At 41.6% G+C, this 12021-nt stretch overlaps 1 protein-coding gene across 2 annotated transcripts in view; it reads left to right on the top strand.

The window, feature by feature from the left end:
• The first annotated feature begins 4572 nt into the window (after positions 1 to 4572).
• The window catches only part of Prdm5 (PR/SET domain 5), a 171153-nt gene continuing 163704 nt past the window's right edge, over positions 4573 to 12021 (top strand). For both annotated transcript variants that reach the window (XM_045144457.1, XM_045144458.1), the window contains exon 1: positions 4573 to 4758. In XM_045144457.1, coding sequence (XP_045000392.1) covers positions 4666 to 4758 — 93 coding nt within the window. In that variant the 5' untranslated portion in view covers positions 4573 to 4665. The remainder of the gene's footprint in view (positions 4759 to 12021) is intronic.

The following is a 12021-nucleotide window of genomic DNA, read 5'->3' on the forward strand; positions in this document are numbered from 1 at the left end:
GTTATCTTGAGCTACCTGTCTTGCTCTCTGCTTCCTGACCCACTATGTGAATGGAGCTCCCTGCTCTGCAGGTTTTCCCCTTTATGTTCTGATTTACCTGAAACTGTAAACCATACAAATTCCTTTATATTTTCAGTTGTTTCTGTTGGATCGTTTGACCGTGGGAAATTTTGTTAAGAAGATACCCTTTGTTTTCAAAGCAATTTATCGTGCTCAAGTCACCAATTTGTTTCGGTAAGGAAAAAGAGACACTTACAAGTAGACTTGTTCTAATGTAAGGGTATTATGATTGCTGTATAAAGTTAATTACAGATGCTATTAAATGTTATCATTTCTGTGAGTTAAAATTTTATGTGTGAAAGTTGGACATGGGCATACACATTAGTAACCTTAGTCCTGTGGGGAGCAGAGTCCAGAGAATCACTCATCAAAATGGCAACCTCCAGAATCAGTGAGAAATTCCCTCTCAAGGACATACTGGATGAGCAAATAGGAGGGGTAGAATTAAAGTTTTCCTCTGGCCTGCCTCTGCACACATCCATGAGGTGCATGTATCTGCACATTCGTGCATACAACCCCCCCCCCACTACCACATAACAAATACTACACAGTGCATACAAAAAATTTTATGTTAGTGCATGTGTGTATATGTATGGACACAGCATGGTTTCTTTCCACTGATACAAAGTACCAGATAAAAGTGCATATGGCAGTTTTCGTGGCCCTGGCTTCACATGGGTGGAAGGGATTGAACTGGGTATTTAGACTTTGGAAGTCAGCACCTTTAACCATGGAACCAACTGAATGTATGTAACATAATCAATATAGAATCACACTTCAAGTCTTCCTTGAAATAAAAATAAGTCCACATAAGTTTGAATTTAATAACTGGAACTGGCTTGAGGCAGGTTAATAATAAAAATACCATGAAAGCAAATTTGAAAGTAAGGAGAAATATGATTGGAATTATTTTCTTGTGTAAGATAGCCCAATATTTTCTAGAATAATCAGGTGCATGCTAATACTTAAATATCAAATATTTGATTCTCTTATTTACTTTTTAAAGATTGGATTTAAATGTTTGATGTAAAGCAGATTTTTAATTTCCTGTTTCTCAAAGGTAATATTAAAACATTTTGGCATTTAAAGTTTCAAGAAAATGACTCATTGTAGTACTATTATTATTTTTTAGGCTTTAAAATCAATCTTTCACTATGAATTGTGCATTTTGATGTGTGAATATATGTACTGGAAACTATGAAAAGCCTTTTATTCCTATTGAAGTAGATAAAAGAAAGCAAAGCTCTTTTTTAAACTTGTTTTTATTTTTATTTATTTATTTGAGAGAAGAAGACAGAGAGGGAGAGGGTGAGGGGGGGAGAGAGAGAGAGAGCGAGAGAGAGAGGAGAGAGGGAGAGGGAGAGAGACAGAGAGAAAGAGGGAATGGGCACACCAGGGCATCCAGCCACTGCACATGAACTCCAGACACATGCACCACCTTGTATTTGACTTATGTGGATCCTGTGGAATTGAACCTGGGTCCTTTGGCTTTGCAGGCAAGCAACTTAACTGCTAAATCATCTCTCCAGCCTGAAAGCTAGCTTCTTTTAGCCAGGTTTAGTTAGGAACAGGAGCCTATAGAGAATACCAAAGGTGCCACCCTGCCTTAGTAGGAATGGAATTTGTGTCTGATCATTTCATTTACAATGGCTACAGTGGCCCCTCCACAGTCTAACACACTACCTAGGTGGGCTAGCCCTTTGGGTCAGGCCTCCTGAATCCACAAACCAATTAGATCTTCTTCTTACATAACAGAGTCTGATGACAAAACTCATTTTTAACTGACTAGAACAGCTTGTCTGTGCTGATCTTGCCTTCCTTTTGCCTTGTGATCTGGCCTGACCACACATGAAAGTATGGGTGGGAGATCACTTTTTCTGTGCTGGGGCAGTTTTCTGCTTGTATTCGGGGGTACCTTCTTACTTTGATTGCATGTATAATTTTTCTCTGATCTCTAAGTATACAATGTGTATATTTCCTCTAAACTCTGAAAGTACCACATGGGTATTTCCTCATAACTTTGGGCCTGGTATGTCATAATTTCTTTAAACTCAGAGTACCAGGGGTGCAATAACGCTTTCTTTTTCCTTCTTTCTTTCTTTTTTTTTTTTTTTTGGTTAGTTTTCTTGAGGTAGGGTCTTGCTCTAGCCCAGGCTGACTTAGAATTCACTATGCAGTCTCAGGGTGGCCTTGAACTCAGTGATCCTCCTGCTTCTGTCTTCTAAGTGCTGGGATTAAAGGTGTGCACCACTATGACTGGCTAATAATTCTTTACTACTTATTTCTCATGTGAATTTCTGGGTCTCTGCTTGGTACTTTCCTCCTGGTATTTTTTCTTAAGCCATCACTACTTAATCTTTAACTTTCTCTCATGTAGAGGCTCAAAGAGGATGTTTTTATGCTTTGTCTCTCACACAGGAGCTGGTTTCTTCTAAATATTTTTGCATGGGCTTCTAGATCCTGTACTCCATGTACATGTAAAACTGTGCCAGCCTTTTTCTAGATACTAATTTCCCCTAAATAAGATTTCTGCCTAAATAAACTCAGTAATTCTTAACTTATCGTGTTCTGAGTCCATGCTTATCAGTGCTTTGTTAAATTAAGACAAGGACCCAAACATTTGGGTTTATAAATCTTGTACACCCCTTCCTGCATCCCCAAATCCTGAAAACATTTGTGTGTGTGTGTGTGTGTGTGTATGTGTGTGTGTACCAGCACATGAAGAAATCAGAGGACAGCCTTGCAGTGCTGGTCTTCTCCTTCCCACCGTGAAAGTGATTTCTTTTATTTTGCCACTGGAAAGGCCAGAATGGGCCATTAACTTCAAGATGAAACTCATGGCTCAGTGCTTCTATGCCTCCGATCCCCCACCTTTTTTTTTAAAAGTTCACTAGCTACTCTCATTCTCGGTAGTGCCTTTCTTAATAAATTGTCTCTAGTCCAAATCTTTGTTCTGGGCTGCAACAATATGGAAATCTCAGTGGGTAAGTGCAAACGTACAGACCAAATGACTCACTATTTATGAACACAGACACCATCACCTGTCTAGCACCACCTATGAGGCACAGACTGATCCCTAATTCTTATGAGTAAAAAGGTAGGGGCTGGAGAGGTGGCTTAGCGGTTAAGTGCTGGCCTGTGAAGCCCAAGGAACCGTGTTAGCCAAATGCACAAGGAGGCGCATGCGTCTGGAGTCATTTGCAGTGGCTGGAAGCCCTGGTGCACCCATTCTCTTTCTCTCTCTCTCTGTCTCTGTGGCTCTCAAATAAATAAATAAATAAAAATCAACAACAACAAAAAGGTACGACCTACAAATCTATCCAAGTAGACTGGGAACAATATGGTCCGAAAAACTTATGGAATGGAACATTCTAGAAAAAAGCAGCATGTGCAACTGTCCTGGCAGGAGTGGTTTGGAGAACCCTTTTGGCTATGAGTCTATCGAAACAATAGTTCCCCAAGAAATTGGAATTTCCTCAACAATCTCATCTTGGGAGAAGGGCTGAAACCTGTTGCCATCCAGAGGAGGAACTTGTGTCCCAAGAAGAGCTTTCATCAGTTCTGACGCATCAGACCGTGCAGAAGAGACTGGACCTGGGATAGAGCCACTGACACTCAATGATGGGCGGCGCACAACTCGACTAGGACTGCTTAATTATGAGTGACTCCTGCCTTCTAATTGAACTTACACCCCATAGCAAGGCCTTCAAGATGGACTTGGACTGCTGGGGTGGGTGGGTCAGTCACTGAACCTCTTAATTGTGCCTGTTGCCAACGTTGTCAGTGAACAAATCTCCTCTTTGCTTCTCACTATCACCTCTCTCTCAGGCCACTGAGTATGGATGGCTGCTTCTATTTGCTGGGGCTGCCAGAGCCTAGAATCTCCAACCTAACACCTTTCCTAAAAGCAGTAGCACATCCTGGAAAATATACACACTTCTCAGAGGCCTTCTCACCATAAAACTAGTTTGTACTGCTTTAAATGCTATTTAAATGGTGAACAATTTTCAACTTGCAATAATGACTTGTAAGTACCTTTTTCGGCCTGTTTATATCTATTGTGAGTTCAAATCTCTGAAGCAAGCACGAAAAACATCAGGACCGACAGGCAACTCTAATGTGGCAAGCATGGCGGTTTCCTAGACCCTCAGGACTGTTTCCCGGTGGTCAGGCAACAGGCTGGCTTTCAGTCGGTCACAGTTGCGCGGAGGTTGCGTCCAGCTGTGCCAAGGCCCATTTCGATTTGCAACCCCAGAGAAGCCAGTAAACCTTCCCCAAAGGGAGTGACCGTCCAGAGCGCAGGCTGGGTCGCTCGGGGGCCGGGGACCCGGTGCCCGAGGCCCGCTCAGCGCGCGGGCTCCGCGCCGCAAACTTCGGGCCAATCAGCGCGCGGCGGGGCCCAGCGCGGCCCGCAGCCCGCAGCCGGGGCAGCGGCGGCGGCTCGGGCCAGGGCGGCCCGGGACGAGGAGGGGCCGGGCCGCGGGGGATCCTGGAATCGCGGGGCGGTGGGGATTCTGGGAGGAAAACTCATTTCCTCCTTCCCGTCGGCCTGGTGCCCTCCACCCCAGCACCCCGAGCCTCCATGCACGAGCCGCGTCCCGGGCCATGCTGGGCATGTACGTGCCGGACAGGTTCTCCCTGCGGTCCTCGCGCGTCCAGGACGGGATGGGGCTGTACGCCGCGCGCAGAGTGAGCAAGGTGGGTGACCCGCGGCCCGCGCCACGTAGTGGGTCCCCCGCCGGAAGTGACCGGCGCGGAGCCTCCCTCCTCCTGGCGGGCGGCTGGGGCGGCGTCCTTGCGTCGGCGCGGACACGCGTGGGCGGGCGGGCGGGCGGCGGCCCCTCGTGCGGGGCGTGGGGGCCGTGCAGCCTCCGCGCCCTCCCTTCCGCGGGGCAAGCGGGGCCCGACGCGCGCAGGCCCTGCAGCACCCACCCCCGCCCTCCTCCCGCTGGGTGATGGGTAGGGAGGCTTCTGCAGGATGCCAACTGGTGGTCCGTGAATCCCCGACCTTTCGGGTGTGGCCTCTTGAAGGTCTCTCTCCTGGACGCGTTTACCTCCGCAACCGTACAGGCGTGAGACACATTGCACTGTCTGCAGGAGAACGCACTGTAGGTGTTGGATGCCAGATGCCTAGGAAGGAAGATTACGGGGGCATTTCTGGTCTGTGGACCTAAAGTAACTTTTCCCACAGCCCTTTATGCGAAATCTGGACTCTCCGGGAGAAGCACCCCACCTAATAAGCCACTATTTACCAGGCAGATACTTTGTGCCAGTGCTTTTCTTTCTGGTAGATAACCTGTATTATTTGACTTTACTGATAAGGCATCCTTCAGGTGATTGCTTTTCGTCCTCATTTAAGGGGAAAGAAAACAAATTCTGCAGTTAAATTCCCTGTTAGTGAATTAAGTTTCAAACCCATGGTTTCTGAATGGAAAGCTTATGTTCTTTCCAGAACATTTTGTTCCCTCTTATTGGAATAATTCACACATTAAACCCCATAGCCCCCTTCGTTCCACTGCCTCCCTCACCCCTCCTCACCTTTTCTAGCACAGGTTGTAACAGAAAGGCTCAGAGGACACTAGGGTGCCTTCCATCTGAGCACACAACCCCCCAACCTGCAGAACAGCTCCATTCACAACAGGGCCTACATGCATCTTCCACAGGAAACTGTAACAAATAAATCAACATTTTTAATTTGCACCTGGGAGAGCACCCAAACGAGAATGCAGGAGTAAATACTTTATTTGAATTAGAGATGTATTGAGTAGATGTTGCCAAATGGCCAAATGTTAAAAACAACATGTGTCCAAGCCAGATATAGCCAGCATCAAATGACTTTATGAAAGTGCTGAAATTCTGCTTTTATTTTATTTTTACAGCTGGAAAAAATACAAAATGGATATTTCTTGAAGGTTTTGGGGATGAATGTAATTACCTAAAAAATTACCTATGGTTTTTAAAGAATTTTTTAATGTTATTATTAGTAAGACATCAACAGTTGTTCAGAAATAAATTACATAATCCCTGTTTATTTTGTTTTATATTGCTATTTAGGTATTTAGAAACAGCTGGCCAAAGTTCTTTCTTTGAATGCTTTAATTAAATTCAGCTCATTTTTTCCAAATATTCATTTCCTAGGTAGAACATACTTGGGGTTGTGGAATGGACAGCTTCCGAAGTCATATACAACTGCAGTGTGGATAGACACTTGTCTTTTGCTGGCTAGTGTAACGTTAATGTACAAAACAGAGATTCCCATCCAAATTTCAAATGGAATGCTCACAATGCAGATTTTACAATAATTCCAAACTGTTACTTATGATCCCAGGATATTCAATCACTAGGTCATGGATGATTCTTTAATGCCAGAAATGACCTCAAAGTAGGCCTTAGCTTTTTCATTTTCCAAAGTCTGACAGAGCTGAAGCCATATAATGAATTTTATTGAATTGTAAGGCTCAAGCTGAATGTTAATGTATTAATTAACATATTTGTCAGTCTCTTGTCATTGTTTTCCAAGTTACCTTGTGTAAAAGTCCTAACTGAGCATAAATCAGGGGGTGTTAGAAAAAGAGAGTTATATAAGCACCTATTAAGGATGTCACTTAAAAAAATCTTCATGGTCTCTAGTCCAGACAAAGTTTGGAATATTCCATTTTGGAACATGAGCTGGAAGTTGCAGATGTTTTGCTAAACTTGTTTTTTTGGGTTTTTTTTTTTTTTTTTGGTTTTTCGAGGTAGGGTCTCACTCTAGCCCAGGCTGACCTGGAATTCACTATGTAGTCTTAGGGAGGCCTCGGACTCATAGAGATCCTCCTCCCTCTGCCTCCCGAGTGCTGGGATTAAAGGTGTGTGCCACCATGCCCAGTTTATACTTTTATAACATGTTATAACGTACTTTTAATAATATATAATGTTTTACAGAATCCTTGCAATTCAAGGTATCTGTTCATTTCAATTCAGAGAATGGAATTCAGACTGAGTTTGGGGAATCTTCATAGAAACGTGTCACATTAACCAGGTTGAGTTGGGATTTCCTTTATAAAGGGACCCCTTATTCTCCCTCTATACTCACTCCTTTTTGTACAGCATTTCCTTGAGTGGGGTCTCTGTCATCAAATCGTGAAAGTGCTTGGGAAGAAAGTAAAACACACTGAGAGCATGAGTGTAAGCTTCTCAAAGGAGAGTTACAGTTTAAGTGACCTCATGGTGACTATATGTGGGATTTTGGGAACTTTTGAATTTCACTGATTAATGGGATTCTAACGGATGTTGTTCCTCCTCTGTCTCTTTTCCCTTGTGGATAATTGAGGTTATAAGGTGGCCCCAGAGATGCTTTGGATGCGATTACAATGGATTAAGGTACTAGGTTTGTGCAAGCTGTTATCTTTTTATTGTAAATGGACTTTCTGGTGAAATTCTTAGAAAATTACAGAATTACACAGATGTTGTTATGTTAAGATTCCGTGCATATATATATTAATGCATTTATATTCCATTTTGATCATCCATGCCAATTACTCTCTCCTATCTTTATTACTCTCATAATACTGCTTTTGTCATCTCTTACTAGTGCCTTAGCCATGAAACAGAATGACTTCTCCCAGGCAAATTTTAATGGCCAGTAGCTCATTAGGGAGGGGCATGGTCTCCTATGGCCTTCTTCCATCTGTATCAGAATGTTGACTGGCTCCACCGTATGCATGTCTTGTGCAGCTGCTGTGAATTCATGGTACAATAGCTTTATCATGTCTAGGTGCCAGGGCTGCGTAGCACGCCTTCTCATTCTGCAGCTCTTACATTCTTTCTAGCCTATCTTCTGTAATTTTCCTTGAGTTCTGGAGGGATGAAGGGATGAAATGTCTGTCTCACTTAGGGTTGGGCACTCATCACTTATATCTAACAAACCAAAAAAAAAAAAAAAAAGAAAGAAAGAAAAGAAAAAGGCTTTTCTGATCACAGTTGAGAGGAGAGCAGAACTGATCGGTGGATATAGTGGATATAAAATTAAACATTTAGGAGGCATTTGACAGCACATACAGTAAGGAACAGAGCAATACTTGGTTCTTCTCTAGGGCCAACATACTCCCCAATTGTGGGCTTTTCACCTGGTTTTTAGTACCAGGCATGCGCTCCCTCCTGTGAAGTGACCTTCAATCCAATCATACAGCTGTTGGTTATTCTTGTAACCTCCATGCCATTATAGGATGCAGGATTCGTTGCCGGGTTGTAATGTAGATAGCTTCTGTTTGCCAGCACCCTGAAGAGCAATTTCTGACTCCATGAGAGCAGGAAAGAATATTCCACCTTAGCTCTAGCTTGATTTCTTTATATCCTGTACCCAGCAGATATGGAGTCTTCAACAAGAGTCTTCCGACCTTTTAGTCCTCATGGGCAACCAAGAGCCATGGCAATCACTTGCATTATTTGGCTGTGAGTGGGGGGTGCTTCTCCACTAGCAAAAGGCTTCAACCAGACTTCAGAGTGAGGGGCATCTTTTCTTTCTCATATCCCCATAATTTCCCATGTCTTTCTATCCAGTCTTAGTTGTTGAAGTCAGTTGACTTCCTGCTTACATGGGTATCAGCAATGCTTTCTTCAGTGACTTACCATAGGTAAGCAATTCTTTTTAAGAAAAATTATGATTGTGTACGTTGTCCTTCACTACTCCTTGTGAGTAGAGCCATGCTCTTCCTAAATCCACAGTAGAAACTGACCTTTTTAAGTTTTAAAGTTAAATGGCTTTTTAAATATGTGTACTACACTTTTTGTTAGGTAACATATCTACCCAGTTTTAAAAGCATTGTTTTGACACATTCTACTTTAGTTTCTTTTTTTCCCATTTCTGATATTGAAGTACTGCTGAGTTCTTACTACAATATCTTTTTCATGAGTGCAGTTTTTATTATTACATAATGTTCTTTATCCTCTATAATGCACTCATCCATTACTATAAACTTATCTTCTGGTAACACTATACTTTTTTTTTTATCTATGTCCTTTGTTATTTTGGGTTTTCCATATAAATTCTTGGAATAGTTTTTAGTTCAGTGAGGAATGTTATTAATATTGTAGGGAATGCATTGAATCTGTAGATTAATTTTGGTCATATAGCTATTTACACAAAATTAACTTGTCAGTCCAAGAGCATTGAATGTCATTTAATATTCTCTTTGGATATTAAAAATGTTTTGAAGTTTTCATTGCAAAGGTCTTTCACATCCTTGGTTAGGTTTATTTCTACTTACTTAATTATTAAGTTCTTTTGAGGCTATCACAAGTTTGATGTCTATCTTGATGTTCTTCTCTGCAAGCTCATTATTGGTGTATAGGAAAGCTTCTGGTTTTTATGTGCTGATATCATGCCCTGCACCTTTATTGAAAATGTCCGTTAAGTCTGGAATTATTCTGACAGATTCTTTGGGATTTTTTAAATATAGAAATCATGTCATCTACAATTAAGAATAGTTTGACTGCTTCTTTTCCTGTTTTTATCCATTTTATGTATTCTTATCTTACTGCTTTAGCTAGGACTTTGAGCACTATATTGAGTGGAAGTGGTAAGAGTGGGCAACTTTGTCTTGTTACTCATTTTAGAGGAAATAGTCTTGGTTTTTCTGTCATTAATATGTTGGCTGTGGACTGTCATAACATCCTACCATGAAAGCTTGTGGACCTTTGTTAAATGTTTTTTATGTATAAATTGAGGTGATCAGGTGATTTCTATCCTTGAATTTATTTATGTGGTATATTAGTCAGGCTTCTCTAGAGGAACAGAGCTGATAGAATAAATTGTATTAAAAAGAGAATTTGTTGGATTAGCTTATGGTAGTCCAATAATAGAAATCTGCAGGCTTGATAGTCAAGGAATCTGGTAGCTGCTCAGTCCACATGGCTGGGTGCCTCAGCAGTCTCAGTCCAGCATTGAAGACTGGAAGGCTTCCTGGAGAGCTGCTAGTCTTCAGTCCATGTTGGAAGGCTGAGGAAACTTGGTTCTAATGCCAAATGATAGCTAAACAACATCAATTCACATGCTTATGCAAGTTAAGTTGCAAGTTAAGTTGTTTGTCAATAAGCAGCACAGGCAGCAAGGTGGGAGGAAGCTCCCTTATATAAAGTTCCTCTCAGAGAGGGCGACTACTCTGGAGAAAGGACTTCCTCCTCCTGTCAATCCTTGTAGGCAACCTCAGAGACCTGCCCAAGGAATGTCTGTGGATTCCTAATCTGATCAAGCTGACAACAGAATTTAACCATCACATGTGATATATAGCATTTATTGATTTATATATGTTGAACCAAACTTGCATCTCCAGTATGAAGTCCAGTTTGACATGATGTATGGATCTTCTTAATTTGTTTTATAATTTTGTAATCATTAATAGACAGATTATATTATAATGCAGTTTTAATAACCTGATTTAATGAGGGAATTTTATTCCTTCATGTTTAGTATAATGGCTGATATAATTTTTTGTACTTGTGTTATCTTCCTGTATATGTATTACTTTTTATATTTATTTAAGTTTTTTTTCCTTGTTAAAGTCATTTCATTCTGTGCTCTTGTCTTTTTTTTGTAAGCTCATTCTCTTTTAGTGATTCACTTCTTCCTGATTTAAGATCAGGTGCACATCATTTTTTTTTATTTTATTGCCAAAGATCAACTGTTTCTCCAGAATATCACTTACTTTCACAAGACATGTTATTTATACACTTCTGTCCTCTTACCTTACCTGCAACATTGAGAATGGTTTTACCTTTCTTCCCCAAGACCTCATAATTTTGATGAATGAAATATCCAGAAGACTGCTCCTATTGTTTCCAAACTTCTTGGCTCATCTAGACCACATAACTTGTTTATTCTAAACACTGTGTGTTTATCTTGCAGCCGTGTACCTTCTGTTTTCTGTACATTAAGTAGGTCCATTTTAGTGAGTGGGTTATTTACAGATTTTTAAATTAAATTGTGGGTACAATAGTGTAGTAGAAAGTTTCAGGTTGCTGGGATGAACCTCCCGATGTGACACAGCTCATGGGAGAAAAAAGGGATATATTTGAAGCTTACATATCCAGGGAAAATTCCATAATAGCAATAGTTGCCCCCCCATTAAAAGATCTAAGCAGAAAGAAATGCCACCACCAAAAAGCAAGCAGTCACACTTCAGAAACCACAGGCAGAGCTCAAGCCCTTTGCAGATCTTTAGCCTGGAATTCCAAATCCACCCCCAACCCTTAGTGCTAGAGCCTAGTTCCCACCCATAGTGACACCTCCTCCAGCCAGGTGGCTGCAGATCTAAGTTACAAACTTTAATAAATTTGTGTATCTATTGGGGGCATCCATTTAAACTACCACAAATAATTATCTGAATATGTGCATAAAAGTGGCCTTTTTGCTCTCTTTTCACTTTGTTTTAGTGGTTTTGTCTTTCTTTTTAGTCAGAGGACCATTTCCCAAGGTGGAATTTGGTTCTTTATATCAGTTTGAGTTTAGACATTTTGTAAATACTGAGACAATTTAGGGTTAGCAGGGCACCAGATAGTAAAGTACCAGTAACTCAAAATGGGAAATGTCCTTGAGCCTGTAAGGGGGAAATCTGGCCTTTCTTATCTCTTTTTCCTTAAAGGAATCCTTGCTGCCACAATATTGCTGGAGGCCAGATATGTCAGAAGAGTTCCCCTTTCCTGGGAATGTAAATAGGATTGCTCCCTTCCTTGGAAGCCTGACAAAGCTCCCCTGGACACCTGGCATGGGGCTCAGCCCTCATCCAGTAAATTTCCATAAAAGACCCCAGTCCCTGTCACCAGTTGGATTTTCCTTGCTAGAGGCCCCTCCTACTTGGGAGCTTTACTTTCCTTGCTTTGGGTTCAGAGTTCAGATTTCAGTCATGGCCATGTGGGTTCATTGTTTTCGGACTATGATAACACTGAATAGTGAGAGATAAATGATAACATCATCATGGGAGA

The sequence above is a fragment of the Jaculus jaculus genome, chromosome 2 (genome assembly GCF_020740685.1).
Source record: "Jaculus jaculus isolate mJacJac1 chromosome 2, mJacJac1.mat.Y.cur, whole genome shotgun sequence".
NCBI lineage: Eukaryota > Metazoa > Chordata > Mammalia > Rodentia > Dipodidae > Jaculus > Jaculus jaculus.